Source organism: Miniopterus schreibersii, assembly GCF_964146895.1.
Source record: "Miniopterus schreibersii genome assembly, chromosome: X".
NCBI lineage: Eukaryota > Metazoa > Chordata > Mammalia > Chiroptera > Miniopteridae > Miniopterus > Miniopterus schreibersii.
The window spans coordinates 71,774,042-71,792,188 of NC_138104.1; the positions used below are offsets into that span (position 1 = coordinate 71,774,042).

At 38.8% G+C, this 18,147-nt stretch overlaps 1 protein-coding gene across 5 annotated transcripts in view; it reads left to right on the forward strand.

Moving 5' to 3' along the window:
• PHF8 (PHD finger protein 8) overlaps window positions 1-18,147 on the forward strand; it is a 71,037-nt gene that overhangs the window by 25,005 nt on the left and 27,885 nt on the right. For 4 of the 5 annotated variants that reach the window (XM_081125690.1, XM_081125688.1, XM_081125689.1 and 1 more), the window contains exons 8-13: window positions 1,664-1,826; window positions 9,882-9,969; window positions 10,546-10,652; window positions 12,162-12,253; window positions 14,975-15,064; window positions 17,896-17,999. In XM_081125690.1, the coding sequence (XP_080981816.1) occupies window positions 1,664-1,826; window positions 9,882-9,969; window positions 10,546-10,652; window positions 12,162-12,253; window positions 14,975-15,064; window positions 17,896-17,999 (644 nt within the window). Of the gene's footprint in view, window positions 1-1,663; window positions 1,827-9,881; window positions 9,970-10,545; window positions 10,653-12,161; window positions 12,254-14,974; window positions 15,065-16,837; window positions 17,141-17,895; window positions 18,000-18,147 lie in introns of all 5 variants that reach the window. The other variant, XM_081125692.1, reaches the window with a different exon arrangement.

Below are 18,147 nucleotides of genomic sequence, written 5' to 3' on the forward strand. Positions count from 1 at the left end.
TGGGTACTTAGTACGTATGCCATGTAAACTAACTACTTTACAGTTGGTGCTTAATATATTTTTTTTAATACAGCAGATGCTTAAACTTTTCTCCAACTACTATCTTAATTGAACCAATATATACTACCACGATATATGGAAATGTCCATATTTACTGCTGAAATTCCTGGTAACTTGAGAACCCCCCCCGGTATAATTTATGTACCATAAAATTAATGTTTTAAGTGTATAGTTTGATGAGTTTTGACACATATATAGTTTTATAACTTCTACCACCATCAAGATAGAACATGTATGAGAAGTTTTGTTTTAATGTCAGCCTTCTTATAGATAGTTTTTCTTTTAGTTGTTGTTACAATTTTGTAATTAGTATTTCAATTGTCAATAACTACAAAGGATTTTTTAGGTCTAGAAAACAAATTTTTAAAGTAATTTTGATTGTTTTCTACCATTGTTTATACTATTTAGTTTTCTTATCAGAAATGCCAGGGAAAGAGCAGAAAATGGATAGGGCTCTTGTCCACATGATCACCAATCCTGAACTAGTTGTTTCCATTATTTTCTCATGAAGAAATTGGAGCATTTAAATGAAAGAGCTATTATGCAAATGTTACATTTAACTTTTCTATTTTTAAATAATTTCTTTTTATAGAAAAAATACAAAAATAACAGGAACAATTTCTGTGTGTCCTTCACTCAGATTCTCCAAAGGTTACCATTTTATTGCATTCTTTCTTTCTCTAAAGCAAACATAATAAAGTGGTTTTATATATATATGTTTTTTCTGAAACCATTGAGAGTAGTTGCAAACATGGTATCCCTTTATCTCATAATAATTCAGTGTGTATTTCTTAAACACAAGGGCATTACAGTATAGTTATCAAAATCAGGAAATTAATATTGATATAATGCTATTATTTAATCTTCAGATCTGATTCAAATATCTCTAATTGTATAATGGATAATTTTTTTGGATAATTTCTACTGTTGTTGCTTTTCTTCATTGAAATATATCATGAAATATTGGTTGAAGTAATAAAGCTGTGTTTTAAGGATAATTTTGTGCTAGTGGCATTTTGTGTCTTTTCTGCCAAATTATCTATCTGGTGATTATTCAGGCATAACATAATTAGGAAATAAAATGATAATCAGATAATCTCCTAACATAAAATCTTTCAGAAGTCCTTTGGCGATTACTGGACTTTTAAACTTTTATTAGCTTTGATTGCAGGTGTGAGAAGGAATACTCTCTGTAAATGGCATTTAAAGGCAAATTCAATTTTCTTCTCATTGGTAATGTGGCCTTAAATTCTCCTAAGCTTAGCAGTATTGATCTTTTCATCTGTAGAGGCCATTTTTCATTTGGCATTGCATGAAAAATAGGAGCCTTTGGTGTACATTTGTGCTAAGTTGAACAATTTTGTTTGAAATACCCTTTCCAAATTATTTTTGTTACTCTTATAGAAGCTTAAAATTGAAAAAGCACCTTTTGAAGTTTTCCAAATCCACATAAAAATGATTTTTGGATGGGTTTGGGAAAGAATTCTGGCATACTACATGGTCTTGAAGCATGGGAGAGAGAATATCTTTTTGGTGACCCCCTGAGGACTTACTTATTTGGAAACCTTGATGTTTTTGGCATTTCAACCTCTTTTTGTTTCAGGGTGAGAAGATCTTCTACCTGATCCGCCCAACAAATGCCAACCTGACTCTCTTTGAGTGCTGGAGCAGCTCCTCTAACCAGGATGAGATGTTCTTTGGGGACCAGGTGGACAAGTGCTACAAGTGTTCTGTGAAGCAAGGACAGACACTTTTCATTCCCACAGGTCTTTCCTGGGCCCCTCTGGGAGTGTTTCAGGAGGGAAGAAAGAGGAAGAGAGCTTGTGGCACCAGAGCCAGCCCCTTCCCAAAATGTGTCAATCTGATTATTGGGATATCCCTTTCAAATCAGCTGAAGTGCTCAGAACTGGACCTCAAGAAAAGTCACATGGTAGCCAGTGTGCAGCATGGTTGCTTGGGAAAGCTAATGGTGGGGAGGCCCAGGAGGAGGTTGATAGACTTCTTTGCACTGGGCTAATGGCAGTTTTGTGGACAAAGAGAGAACAGGACTCTAAGCCCTATGACTCTAGGGATGGTGACTGGGAGGCTGGCATTGTAGGTTATAAATCAGAATCATCTGGGGCGAGGGTGGGGCTTTTTCTCCTAAACAATATATGCCTAGGCTTCACCCCTAGAATTATGAATTTGTAGGTCTTGGGTGGGCTTTGAGTGTTTGTATTTTGAAAAAGCCCTCCCAGTTGTCTCATTTTGGGAAAAGTTGACATCTTTACTATGTTGAGTCTTCCATTAACACAGTAAGTCTCTCCATTTATTTAGATTTTTTTCTTGATTTCTTGATTAGTGTTAAATTTTCTCAAAATGTTTGGTAGAATTCTCTAGTGCAATCTCATGGACCTAGGGATTTCTTTTGGGGAAAGTTTTCAATAAGCATTCAATTTTCTTAAACTTTATTAGGCTATTCAAATTATTTCATAATGGGTGAGTTCTGATTATACTGCTAAGGAGAATTGATCCATTTTATCTAAGTTGTGAAATCTGTGTGTGTAGAGTTGTTCATAGTATTTCCCTATTATCCTTTTGATGTCTTCCAATTCCCTAGTGAAATCCTGTTTCCTTCCTGATACTAGTTTTTTGTGCCTTCTCTTTTATTCTGTGTGAATATTGATGGAGGTTTATCAATTTTATTGAACTTTAAAAAAACCACTTGTTTCACTGATTTTTTTTCTGTTTTCTGTTTTCATTTTCACTGATTTCTACTTTTATTTTTGTTTTTATTCCTTCTGCTTGCTTTGGGTTTATTTTGCTCTCCCTTTTCCAGTCTTTAGACAGGAGCTTAGATAATCGATTTCAGACTTTTCCTGTTTTCTGATGTAAGCATTTAGTGCTATAAATTTCCCCCTCAGTACTGATTTAGCTGTGTCACATATTTTGATATGTTGTATTTTCATTTAGTTGAATATGCTTTTTAAAAAATGAGACATAATTCACATACCATAAACCTTAACCATGTTCAAGGGTACAGTTCAGTTTTAAAAAAAATATTCAGCCCGGCCGGGCGTGGCTCAGCGGTTGAGCGTCGACCTGGGATCCAGGCGATTGGGGTTCGATTCCCGGTCAGGGCACATGCCCGGGTTGCGGGCTCGATCAATGACTCTCTCATCATTGATGTTTCTATCTCTCTCCCTCTCCTTTCCTCTCTCTGAAATCAATAAAGATAAATAAATAAATAAATAAATAAATAAATAAATAAATAAATAAATTCACAAGGTTGTGCAACCATCAGCTATCTAATACTAGAAATTTTCATTACTTTAGAAAGAAACCCTGTGTTCATTAGCAGTCACTCCCCATTCCTCCCTCCCCCAGCCCCTGTCAACCACTCTTGTACTGTGTCATTCAAATTGTTTTTCTCCCATGATGCTCATTTCTTGCTACTTTCCATATATGTATATATATACACATATCTAGTTTTCAGCAATGTCTGGCATGGGTTTCTTTGGGTTTATATTGTATGTGTTCACTGAACCTCTTGAATGTATAGGTTTATATCTTTAGCCATTATTTCTTTAAATACTTTTTCAACCACACACTCTAATTTCTCTTCTTCTGGGTCTTTGATTATATGAATGTTACATATTTTGTTGTAGTCCTAGATCCCCAAGTTTATCTTTCTGTCAGTCTGTTTCCTCATTCTTGTTCATATTGGGTACTTTCTATTCTATCTTCAAGTTCTCTGATTCTCTTCTCAGTTGTCTCCATTCTGTGGTTGAGTCCATCCATCGCATTATTTATTTCAGCTATAGTAAGTTTCGGTTCCAAAATTTCCATGTTTCTTATTTATATCTTCTCTTTCTATTTCTCTTTTTTGTTTCAAGCATGTTTGTAATTGTTCACTGAAGCAGTTTTATGATGACTTCTTTAAAATTCTTGTCATGTAATTCTAACATCTTTGTTTAACATTATATTGTATAATTCTGGATTTTCTTTTCTATTGCACAGGTCTGTGTGTATATCAACATCATACTGATTTGGTTACATTGGTTTTGTAGAATGTTTAATATATGGTGAGGCAAGTCACCCCCACCCCCACATCCATCTGCTTTTCTCTTTTATAGTTTTCTATTCACAGGTATAATGCTTTTACTACACTAAGCACTTAGTAACTGGTAAATTGAATTTTCTTATCAGAGATTTGAGTTGGATTAGTTTGCATCTTGGGAGAAATTTTCACAAACTGGTGCAGAATACTTAGTTCCACAGGAGTTGAGTGTCTACTGTCTGCCCCAGCATTGGGCTTGGTGCTAGGGACAAAAGTTCAGTAGGCCATTTCAGTGTATTATCATCATAGCCATAATAGAGATATTCATCAGAAGTTTTGGGAGCACAGAGAAGAGCACTTAGTCTAGCCAGAGATTTGTTAAAATCTTCTCAGAAGAGTGATACCTGAAGGGTAAGTAGGGACTGATGAAGGAAAGAAAGGCAGGAAAGACATAGGGAAAGGCATAAGCAAAGAAAGCAAGGCTGTGTGGAGCAGTTTATGGATACCTGACCCTAAAGATCAAGCACTGGAAGCAGATGAAGCTGAAAAAGTAGGCAGGCTGAACTTACCCCTGAGGTGACTGGAAACCATTATAAGTTTGTTTTATTTCATTTAAAAAAATATATCTTTATTGATTTCAGAGAGAATAAGGGAGAGAGACAAACATCAATGATGAGAGAGTCGTCATTGATTGGCTGCCTCCTGCACTCCCCAGACCAAGGATTGAGCCCACAACCTGGGCACGTGGCCTGCCTGGGAATGGAACCGGGATCTCGTGGATCCTAGGTTAATACTCAACCGCTGAGCCACACCTGGCCCGGCTTATTTCATTTTTATTTTTATGTTATTTTATTTATTTTTTAAATATCTTTATTGATTTCAGAGAGGAAAGGAGAGGGAGAGAGAGAGAGATAGAAACATCAATGATGAGAGAGTCATTGATCAAGCCCGCAACCCGGGCATGTCCCCTGACCGGGAATCGAACCCCAATTGCCTGGATCCTAGGTCGACGCTTAACCACTGAGCCACGCCCGACCGGGCTTATTTCATTTTAAATGAATTATTTCAAATATGCCAAAAGATATAAGGAATAATATAATGAACATTTATGTATTTATAACAACTAAAAACATAAATTATTACAAATATATTTGTTTTTTTCAATTTACTTTTTAATTGAATTTGGTAGGATGACATTGGTTAATAAAATATTGCTACAAGAAATGTCCGAGATTTTACAGCTTATGTTTTCTTCTAGGATTTTTATGGTTTCAAGACTAACATTTAAGTCTTTAATCCATTTTGAGTTCATTCTTGTGTATGGTGTAAGAAGGTGGTATAGTTTCATTCTTTTGCTCATACCTGTCCAGTTTTTCCAGTACTATTTATTGAATAGATTATCTTTACCACATTGTATGTTTTTACCTTTATGGCAAATATTAATTGACTATAAAGGCATAGGTTTATTTCTGGGCTCTCTATTCTGTTCCATTGATCTATATGTCTGTTTTTAGGCCAGTACCATGCTGTTTTGATTATTGTGGCTTTGTAGTATAGTTCGATATCAGGTAGCATGATTCCTCCAACTTTGTTCTTCTTTCTCAAGATTGCTGTGGCTGTTCAGGTTCTTTTATGGTTCCATATAAGATTTTGGAATATTTGTTCTAGTTTGTGAAATATGCCACTGGTGTCTTGATAGGAATTGCTTTGACTCAATAGATTGCTTTGGGTAGTATGGACATATTAATGATGTTAATTGTTCCTATCCATGAACACAGTATGTGCTTCCACTTATTTGTATCTTCTTTAATTTCTTTCTTCAGTGCCTTGTAATTTCCAAAGTACAGGCCTTTTACATCCTTGGTTAAATTGATTTCTAGGCATTTGATTTTTTTAATGCAATTTTAAAGGGGATTAATTTCTTAGTTTCCCTTTCTGATAGTTCATTATTGGTGTATAAAAATGCAGCTCATTTCTGGATATTTATTTTGTATCCTGCTATTTTACTGAATTCATTTATCAGTTCTAGTAGTTTTTTTGCAGAATCTTTAGGGTTCTCTATATATAATATCATGTCATTTGCAAATAATGATAGTTTCACTTCTTCCTTTCCAATTTGATTGCTTTTTATTTCTTCTTCTTGTCTGATCACTGTGGCTAGGAGTTCCAGTACTATGTTGAATAAGAGTTGTGAAAGCAGACATCCGTGTCTTGTTCCCGATCTTAAGGGAAATGCTTTTAGTTTTTGCCCATTGCGTATGATGTTGGCTGTGGGTTTGTCATATATGGCCCTTATTACATTGAGATAATTTCCTCTCTTCTCACTTTACTGAGAGTTTTTATCATAAGTAAGTGCTGGATTTTATCAAATATTTTTTCTCCATCTATTGATATGATCATGTGATTTTTATCCTTCAATTTGTTTATGTGATTATCATGTTTATTGATTTGCAGATACCGTACCAACCTTGCATCCCCAGAATAAATCCCACTGGATCATGGTGTATGAGCTTTTTAATGTATTGCTGGATCTGGCTTGCTAATATTTTGTTGAGGATTTTAGCATCTATGTTCATCAGGGATATTGGCCTTTAATTTTCTTTATTTGTAGTGTCTTTATCTGATATTGGAATTCGGATAATGCTGGCCTTGTAAAGTGAACTTGGGAGTTCTCCCTCCTCTTGAATTTTTTGGAATAGTTTGAGAAGGATAGGTGTTAGTTTTTTGAATGTTTGGTAAAAATTGTCCTGTGAAGCCATTTAGTCTAGGACTTTTGTTTGTTGGGAGGTTTTTTTTTATTACTGCTTCAATTTCACTAGTTATAGTCTGTCTATTCAGGTTCTCTGATTCTTTCTGATTGAACTTTGGAGGATTATGTTTCTAGGAATTTGTGCATTTCTTCCAGATCGTCCAATTTGTTGGCATATAGTTGTTCATAATATTTTGTTACAGTCCTTTGTATTTCTTTCCTGTCAGTTGCTACTTCTCCTCTTTCATTTTTGATTTTATTATTTGGGTCTTCTCTCTTTTTTTTCTTGATGTGTTTGGTTAAAGGTTTGTCAATCTTGTTTATCTTTTCTAAGAACCAGCTCTTTGTTTCATTGATCTTTTGTATTTTTTTTAGACTCTGTTTCGTTTATTTCTGTTCTGATCTTTATTATTTCCTTCCTTCTGCTCACTTTGGGCTTTCTGTGTTGTTCTTTTTCAAGTTCCTTTAAGTGTAAAGTTAAATTGTTTGAGATTTTTCTTGTTTCTTGAGATAGGCCTGTAATGCTCTGTATTTCCTTCTTAGGACTGCTTTTGCTGTGTCCTGTAGGTTTGGGGCTGTTGGGTTCTCATTTTCATTTGCTTCAAGGTATCTTTCGATTTCTTCCTTGATCTCATTGTTACCTTATTCATGGTTTAGTAACATGTTTTTACCCTCCATGTCTTTGTGTGTTTTTCAGTTTTTTTCTTGTGATTGATGTCTAGGTTTATACCATTATGGTCAGAGAAGATGCTTGATATGATTTCAGTCCTCTTAAATTTATTGAGACTTATTTTGTGTCCTATCATGTGGTCTGTTCTAGAAAATGTTCCATGTGCACTTGAAATGAATGTATATTCTGCTTTTTTGGAGTGAAATGCTCTGAAGATAGCAATTAAATCCATCTGATCTAGTGTGGCATTTAAGGCACCCATTTCTTTGTTGATTTTCTGTCCGGAAGAGCTATCCATTGATGTCAATGGGGTGTTAAAATCCCCTACTATGACTGTATTACTATCAATCTCTCCTTTAATATCCATCAAGATTTGCTTTACTTACTTACTTTCTTTCTTTCTTTCTTATTTATTTATTTATTTATTTATTTATTTACTTACTTACTTACTTATTTAAAATAAGGTCATGGCTGCTTTATTTATTTATTTATTTACTTACTTATTTAAAATAAGGTCATGGCTGCTTTATTTAGTTTTTATATATCTTTATTGATTTCAGAGAGAGAGAGGAAGGGAGAGAGACAGAGAGACAAATATCAGTGATGAGAGAGTTGTCATTGATCGGTTTCCTCCTGCACACCCCCAACTGGGAATCGAGCCCACAACCCGGGCATGTGCCCTGACCAGGAATTGAACTGCAATCTCCTGGATCCTAGGTCGATGCTCAACCGCTGAGCCATGCCTGACCAGGCTGCTTTACATATTTAGGTGCTCCCATGTTGAGTAATTATTATAAATATATTTGAAGCCTCCTGTATATGCTCCTCAATTACATTCACCTCTTTCCCTCTCAGATCTAGCCATTGTCCTGAAGTTGGTGATTATTATTCTTATCCATTTAGATCCTTTTATTATATAAGATGCTTCATTAAGCAATATGTGATATTGTTTTACATGTTTTTGAATGTTTTATTAATGGAATCATCATATTAGAGATATATTCTTCTTAACTTGCTTTTTTCTTCGAACATTTATGATTGTGAGATCCATGTTGAATCATGTAGCTGAAATTAATTTATTTTACTTGCTTTCCAGTGCTCTGTTGTATGAGTGTACAGCAGTTTATTCATTCTTCTTTAGAGGGACATTTCATTAAGGAATTTTGAGCAGGGGATGGCATAGGCAGATTTGTATTTTAGTTATATCACTTTGGGTTGGGTTCTGAAGGATAGACTTCTGAGGTTGAGATTGGTGTAGAGCAGTAGTTTGCAAACACTTTGGACTCAGGACCCCTTTTATACTCTTAAATATTATTGAGGACCCAAAAGAGCCCTTACTTTTTGGTTTATATTAATAATTTATCATATTATAAATTAAAACAAAATGTAAAAATATTTATTAGTCCATTGGGAAATAATAGTAATAAGCTCATATTAGCATAACAATTTTTATGAAAAATAATTATTTTCAAACCAAAAAATATTTAATGAGAAGATTGATATTTACATTTTTTCAAATCTTTTGAATGCTTGGGCTAATAGAAAACAACTGGATTCTTAAATCTACTGCATGTTGTGATATCACGTCATATACCCTTTGGAAAATTCCACTGTACACTCCAAGAGAATGAAGGTGAAAAAGACAAATCACATCTTAGTGTTATCATGAGCATAATTTTGACCTTGGATATGCTCTCAAAGAGTCCCCAGGATTCCCTGGACCATACCTTAAAAACTGCTGGTATAGAGGAGCCAGTTTAGAGGCTGTGGTAAGTGGCCTAGGTGAGAGATGAGGGATCTGATCAAAGTATTGGTAGGATGGATGGATGGATGGAGAAGGGGAGATGAATATGAGAGAGATTTAAGGAGAAGAATTAGGTTTCAGAAGGTGGTATAGTGTTAAGGGCAAGGGGAATAGAGTTCTAGCTTAGGTGCGTGCTTTACAACCAACCTGTGAAATGGACATTTAGCTAGAAATGGCAGAACTTGAACCCAGACCTGTCCAACACCAAAACACTCTTTGTTTTATCTAGGGCAGAGTTAGAAGGGATAGTCATGGTAAGGAGGTGATGCCCTTCTTAGAGATAAGAGAGAGGATGGGTAAGGCAACAGAGATTTTGAAGTTAGAAAGGAGGGAAGTAGGAGTTTATTAACCCCATAGGTTGTTCCAGTTCAGGGTTATAATTATAGCAGACTTTCCCAGGATGGGTATTGGGAGAATGGAGGAACCTAAAATGTTCAGAATCAGAGGAACTTAGAATATTCTGAGTCACTGCCAAGCTGACTGCTCTAAGGAGTTGTGTTTGAGCTGAGTGGGGAGTGGAGATGTCTTCTAGCTCTGATTGTGCCTTATTGCACTGCAGGATGGATCCATGCTGTGCTGACCCCTGTGGACTGCCTTGCCTTTGGAGGAAACTTCTTACACAGCCTTAACATAGAAATGCAGCTCAAGTGAGTCCTGAGGCTGTGGTGATCCCAAGTTGGCCATTTCCAATTGCTAGAGTCTTTGAGTCCTCCCGTATAGTGAGGAGTGCAGCATCGAAGAAGGCAAGATGATCAGAAAGGAATGGATATTGGTTCCTGGTGCTGTTCAGTCTAAGGATGAATACCTCTCCTCACTTAGTAGTTATGTGACTTTTTTTATCCTCATGCGAGGATATGTTTATTGATTTTGGAGAAAGAGGGAGGGAGGGACAGACAGACAGACAGACAGACAGACATTGATGTGAGAGAGAAACACACTCTGACCAGGGATTGAACCTGCAACCTAGCTATATGCCCTGATCAGGAATCAAACCCACAACCTTTTGGTATTATAAGACAATGCTCCAATCATCTGAACCACCTGGCTAGGGCAAATCATATAACCTTTGAGCCCATGTTTCCTAACCTATAAAGTAGGGTCTTAGAGGATAGTTTTGAGGATTAGAGATAATGGATATAAAGCATTTAGAACAGTAGCTGATACATAGTAGGTACTCGGTAAACAGGATCCCTATCACTGTTGCTTTGCCTAATTTCCTCCAGAGCCTATGAGATTGAAAAGCGGCTGAGCACAGCAGACCTCTTCAAGTTCCCCAACTTTGAGACCATCTGTTGGTATGTGGGAAAGCACATCCTGGACATCTTTCGAGGTATGAAGCCCTTTGCCAACTGTCCCTTTTACCTTGATCCCCTGAGCATGTGTGTGTGTGCATGTATGCATGTAACAGTCACCTCAATCAAGATACAGTACTATTCCATCACCACAGAGATCTCCCTGGTGCTACCCATGTGCAGTCTCAACCCACCCTCTTCCCTGCACTATCTATAACTTCTGGAAACCACTGATCTGTTTTCCATCTCTATAATTTTGTGATTTCAAGAATGTTATAAAACTGGATTCATACAGTATGTGATCTTTTGTGATTGGCTTTTTTACTAAACATAATGTAGGGTAGAGCATGGATTTAAATTTTTTTATTTATCAAAGGTGGCTGAGAAAATTGGATAATAGTGAAATTATCCGTATTTCCTACCAATTAAAGTAAGAAACTCAGTCTGGATAATCTCAGAGTTTCCTGAGAGACTCTACTTCATGGGGACAAGGCCCTGTCCTATCCTGGCATCATTATGTTGGTTCCGAGTCTCAGCCCAGGTGGAAGCTAACCTGCTGGGTTTCCTCTTTCCTGCTCTGCTCTGAAATAAAGTGGCTCCCTTGATCAAACCTGAGATTCTTCAAGGTGACTTGGCCAGAAGGAATCAGTTACAAAGAACCTCAGAGACCAATGAGTAGTTTCCTACTCAATACCTCAAGTCCTTACTCTACCACCTAGACAGACTGACACTTAAGTGTTCAATCAGAGGGTAGATGACTAACTGCTTATTACTTGTTCTGAAAAGCTCAGTTTAGTAGAAAATTCTTTATTGAGCCTAAGTAAATCTGGCTGTTTGTCATAACCTCCCCCTAGAGTAACTCAGGAAAAGGGCATTAAATGGTCCTTCAGATCTGTGTAGAGCAGGGGCAGTCATGGTCCTCCTGAGTGTTGCATTTTTGTTTTGTTTTTTTTGTTTTTGTTTTTTAAATATAACTTTAATGATTTTAGAGAGAGGAAGAGAGAGAGTTGAAACATCAATGATGAGATAGTCGTCAGTGATCGGCTGCGAGCCTGCAACCCAGGCATGTACCCTGACCGGGAATCCAACCTCGATCTCCTGGATCCTAGGTTGATGCCCAACTGCTGAGCCACGCCCGGCCGGGCCTGAGTGTTGCGTTTTGAAATCCAAGAGGGAGAGTAGTGTGGTGAGAGAAGCACAGGTTTTAGATTCAGACAGACATGATTTCAGTCTTGACTTTGGCAATTTACTAGTTGTATGCCCTTGGTTAAGTCTCTTTACCTCTGTGAGCCTCAGTTTTCTGAACCATAATATGAAGAATAGTGATACTTGGCTTACAGGGTTGGGTATAAAGATTAAATGAGAATGTAGATGTCAAATGCTAGCATGTAGTAGGTACTCATTAAATGAACACTATTATAAGGACTGAGATCTGGAGTTACATTTAGAACCTTGAGCATTTTCTCTGGTTCCCTGAAAAAAGTAACAAGCCCTTCACTTCCCCATATGGCTTTGTTCACACTCTGCCTTCCTCCTTTACCCTTTAGGTTTGCGAGAGAACAGGAGACACCCTGCCTCCTACCTGGTCCATGGTGGCAAAGCTCTGAACTTGGCCTTTAGAGCCTGGACAAGGAAAGAAGTAAATATACTTATTTCTCTACCTCCTCTAGAGTTCTACCCTCCATAGGGACTGGCTTTGGATAGATGCTTTGGGGAAGTGGAAGAGACCAGGGAGGCTTGTGGGCTCCTGGCATTAGAGGACTGGGCTAGGACTGTTTGGATTATGTTATCAAACTTTTCTTTCTGATTATAAAAAGTAATACATGCCTACTCTAGAGAATTAAAAAATATATAGAAGAGTATGAAGAAGGAAAAATAATACCTGTAATTTTAATACTCAGAGGAAATTAACTTTAACATTTGGGTAGATTTTCTTCTGATCTTTCTCTTTTTTTCTTAAATATATCTTTATTGATTTCAGAAAGAGGAAGGGAGAGGCAGAGAGAGAGGTAGAAACATCAATGATGAGAGAGTCATTGATCGGCTACAGCCCGCAACCCGGGCATGTGCCCTGACCAGGAATCGAACCCTGATCTCCTGGATCCTAGGTTGACGCTCAACCACTGAGCCACGACCGGGGCTGATCTATCTTATATGCATTTAAAAAACATAATTGCTATTACCCTGTACATACTATTTTGTATCTGAATTGGTTGGCTTATCTTAATTTTCCTGTGTCACCAAAGTTCTCCATAAACATTTAATAGTTACATGATACTCTTTTGCAGGGATGTATCATCCTTACCTAACCACTTGTTTATTGTTGCTTCCTTTTTATTTATTCATTTATTTGGGGAGTATTTATAGAAAATCATGCAGTGAATATGTTTGCATTAGTTTTTGTCCCTCATCTCTTGATTGTTTCTTCAGGATAGATTCCTAGAAGAGCAATTACTTGACCAAAGTATATGAAAAAAGATGTAAGACTCTTGATGCATACTGCCAAAATGGCTTTTTAGAAATATATCAATATCCATCCAGTTGAATATTAAATAGCTATAAAAGACATTCAGTAAGCTGTCTATGTACTGACTTGGAAAGATCTCTAGAATTTTTCAAGTAAAGGTGTAGAACTGTGTGTATAGAGTGCTATCTTACGTGTAAAAATGGGAAAAACAATTATATTTGTCTGTGTTTATATTTGCCTGAAGACACAATCTGGAGGGATGCAGAAGAAATGAATAAAAGTGACATATGGGGGTGGCCTGATGGAATTGATGTCCTAATGGGGCTGATGAGGCTTTTCAATATATGTATTTTTATATTGTTTGATTTTTTTAATTTTGTGAATGGATTATGTACTCAAAATGTTGAATTTTTAAAAAAGCAATTTTAAGAAATGCAAAAAAAGAGATGACCTATCAATATATTCTTTTATGCTTCTGATACTTTTTATAAATATCTTCCCCTGCATACAGTGGGCTAAGGAGACTTTTAGCCATTGTAGGCTTAACTTGCACAGTCTCCCCATTTCCTTTTGCCAACCTTCCCCTCAGATACCCTTGGATTTCATGTTTTGTACCTTCTCTTGCTCCCTAGACACATCTACAATGCCTGGGCCTTAGCCTGTGATTCTGTTTCTTTACAACCTTTAGGTGTGGCTGTCTTGAATTTCATCCCTGACCCTCCTGCCCCCCATGAAGTGAACTTTAGAGTAACTCTGTCCCAGAAACACGAAAAGGGAAGGAAGTGGATGGGTCCTAAGCACTTATGCCTTGGGCCAGGATAGCCCCAGGGACCAAAGGATGGCCCCAAATAGTGTGGCCAAAGGGAGCTGAAGGAGAGTAGGACACAGATATGAGGAGCCATGCTTATGGAAGAAGTCTTTTGTGAAGTGCAGACAACTTCCATGAGAGGCACTTGCTTGCTCCCTCACCTTTCCAGAGCCCCTGGGCTGGGAGGAGGAAGCTGTTATGGTTATCTGGCTGGTCATATGGGTTCTAGGCCCTGACCCCTGCCCGGCCATCAAAATAAATTCCAGATGGATTAAAAGAGTTGAAGGAAAAAAGAATGAAACCATGGGAAACAAGAAGTAAATGCTGAGGAATTTTTATTAATCCTCTGGATGCCGAAGTGAAGTGAAAACTGATGGAAGAAATTGCAAAGGAAAAGCTTGAGAGATCTGGCTACATAAACATGTAAATCTCTAGGACTCAAAAAGATTGCAAAGGAATTAAGAGAGACAACCAACAGCTCTCTCTCTCTCTGGGTTGCTGTTGAGCTAGCTGTGGGCCTGTAACTACTCAGCACTCAGTTCTGTCTTCACAAGTGGGGAGGCAGGAATGTTCCCAGGAATCTCCCAGAGGTCCTTGACTTTTTAAGGGGTATGGCCTAAGCCGCCTGCTGAGTTCCTCACACATCTTGACACTGTCCTTTATCAGATATATGTTTTGCAAATATTTTCTCTGAGTCCGTGGTTTGTCTTAACAGTGTTTTTCTAAGAGCTGTTTTTCTTTTTTTTATTAAGTCCAGTTTATCAGTTTTTTCTTTTATGGTTCATGCTTCTTGTGTCCTAAGAAATCTTTGCCTAACCTAAAGTCATAAAGATTTTGTCCTGCTTTTTTCTAAATGGTTTATAGTTTTAGATGTTACATTTAGGTATGTGATCCATTTTGAGTTTGTATGTGTGTCTGTGTGTGTGGTGCAGGATATGAATTAAGGTTCTTTTTGGGCATATGGATATCTAATCAGTCCAGAACCATTTGTTACTACACTTTCTCTTGAATTGCCTTGGTACCTTTGTTGAAAATCAGTTGTTCATTTATGTGTGGGCCTATTCCTCATGCTTTTTGTTTGACAGGCTCTGCCAGAACACAAGGAGGAGATCCCGGACACAGTGCGGACTGTACAGCTCATTAAAGATCTGGCTAGGGAGATCCGCCTGGTGGAAGTAAGAAGCATGGGAGCAGGGGAGGCATTTGGGAAGGGCTCAAGGCTCAAGTCACAGGTCAGGCCTCTGCAGTTGGTATAAGAGCTTAGGGGAAGGGTGAGAAAGGCCCCACCAAGGACTCCATTTATTCATTCATTCAAATAATTATATTATGTTCCTCACGTGTGCCACACATTGGGCTAGGTGCTTAGGATACGTAATACAATGCCTGCCCACAAAGAACTCACAGTCTAGTAGGGGACCCTAGGCAAAGTTAACCTGTCTAAGCCTCATTTCCTCATCTCTAAAGGGATAATTATACCTACTCAGGGGTTGTTAAAAGGATAAAATAAGGTAATACAGTTTGAGCATTAAGCATAGTGCTTGGTGCTCAATAAATTCTGATGATGGATCATGTGGTATTGGGTGGTGGAGGTCATAGTAGTAGTTATTGTTGTTATTAATATTTTGACTCAGTCTCTGCATTCTACAAAATGACAGTTCTCCCGGGTTGAAGATGATTACAAAGCCATGTTTCAACAGGTGTGGCATATACCACGAGGCAGTAAGGTGTAGTGGTAAGAGACGCAGAGAAACTTGGGTTCTGGTTCCTGCTCTGTCACTTGCAAGCCTTTCAGAGCCTCAGTATCCTTATCTGTAAAGTGGAGATAACTCCACCTTTTCAGAGTTTTGTTAGAATTAAGAGCTAATGCATAGAGCCCTTGCACAGTGCCTGGCAGAGTAAGTACTCAATAAATGTGAACCATTGTTATTAATAGACTTTGCATCAAAGAGAGAACTCAGTGTGGGCTGGTGAAGTAGCAGAGGCACCAGAGGAGAATTGGACTTGAGGAAGTTTAAATTTTCCTTTAGCTCAGAAGCGGTAAAGTTCCATTTAGCACTAAATCCATGCTGAAGGGTGGTCAGAGTGAGCTATTGGGAAGTTGGGCTTCTAGCCTCACCGCTGACAGCATGTTTCACTGCCCACAGCATAGCTGACATCGTCCACCTCCTACCTCATTTTCCTTCACTCCGTTTTGTCGGAATCCTTCAGGTTTAAAGAAAAGGCCTACCCCTTTTCCAGCTCTTCCCACTTAAATCAATTTTGTATACACAGAACTTTGGAGTGGTTAGAAGAGGATGTAGTGATGGATCATATCTGATCCATTGGCTTTCAAATACTTTAAATGGAAGTCCAATATATACAACCAGTCAGAGCATACCTTATATGAGTAGGATGAAGGCGAGAGGCTTAGAGCTCCACTTGTTCCTCTTGTTTGCCTTCCTCCTCCCTCTAGTCCCTAGGGTTCCTCCCATGAAGCTCAAAGGAGCCACAGAACATTTTTGAAAACCACCTATCTAGTCTAATTCTTTAATTTTACAGCTGAGTACACAGAGCCCCAGAGTGGTCAGATCACTTATCTGAGGCCACAGAGTTAGCTAGTAGCAGAATTCAGACTAGAACCTCTTAAATCCTGCAGTCCTTAGAGTTGGAACCATACAGTTTAGTACTCAATTATTTTGTCAGCTGCTCTTGGAGTCTTTTCTCTCCACTTTTGACAATAACGCTGGGCTTTTCCTCTGCTCGTCTTCTTATTGGTCAGTGGCCAGGTAAAGAAATGCCACCCAGTGAATTCTTGATGACTCATTGGGCAAAAACTAAGGTATGCATATGTGGAGCATCTGTAAGCCACTTCCATGGCAGTACTGCCAGTGCCATGAACACACCTCTGCTCTTAGCAGAGAGAACCCTTGAGTAAGCTCTAACCCCCTTGTGTACTAACACTCTTGTAGGATATCTTCCAACAGAAGGTTGGGAAGACGAGCAATATCTTTGGGATGCAGAGGATCTTCCCAGCCGGCTCCACTCCCTTAACCAGGCCAGCCCATTCCACTTCAATAGCCATGTCCAGGCTGTCACTGTCCTCCAAAAGTGGTTCAAAGAAGAAAGGCCTGAAGCCCAAGGAACTCTTCAAGAAGGCAGAGCGAAAGGGCAAGGAGAGCTCAGCCTTGGGGCCTGCTGGCCAATTGAGCTATAATCTCATGGACATACACAATCATCAGGCACTGAAGACAGGCTCTTCCCAGAAAGCACAGGTGGGTGCTGGCCCATGGGTTCAGCCCAACCCTTTTGGGTCCCTTGGAAGAGCTGGGTATGTAAAGGACAGGCTATCCTATTCTCCCACCTCCCTTAGGGCCCCTGGTGTTTGGCTACCAGTCCCACTTATTTAATAGGCATTTATTGAGACCTTGTCTATGCTGGGCACTGTGATAGGTGCTATAGATGTAACCTTCAAGAGGCTGACAGGCTAGTGAGAAAGATAGGCATAAAAACAAATGAGTTCAAAAAAGTTTTGTGGGTGCCACAATCGGGTGTGTGTGGGACCCTGAGACACGGGGATGATTCTATCAGGGTAGGGGCAATGGTCAGGAGGTCTTCTCCGAAAACATGACGTGAGCCGAATCTTGAAATGCTGGGATGGGAATGACATTTGAGAACATGTTATATGAGTGTCAGATTGGAGTCCTAAACAGATCCTTGAGAAAAGCTATCCTCCAGGGCTGCACCTTGCTTTAAGATTGTGGTGCCTTTTATGGGCACGTGAAAGTGCTCTCTTTTTAGGGAACATGTCATAAGATTGATAGGGTTCCCCCTGAGCCAGCCATACATTCTCAACCTCCTACTCCTCTGATCATTTGGGGTGCAGTGGGGGGAGTGGGACAGTGTAGCAGAAGGCCTTCGTTCAGGTGGTTTTGACAGTGAACTAAACCAGTGAAACTGGAAGGAACTGGCCATCCTGATTCACATGGGAGACCCAGACAGGTGACAACTGAGCCTCCTCCTCCTGCAGTTCAACATCACTGGTACCTGCTTGAATGACTCAGATGATGACTCGCCAGACTTGGACGTTGATGGGAATGAGGGCCCGCTGGCCCTATTGATGTCTAATGGCAGGTGAGGTGGGAAGAATGAGCACTGATACTGGGACTGTTGGTGGCAACATGCCACTAACACAGGGCATGGAATTGGGTCCTGGGTCTGGAATACGGGTTGAGGAGGGACTGCACTTGGGGAAATACCCAGATATTATCAGATATCATTG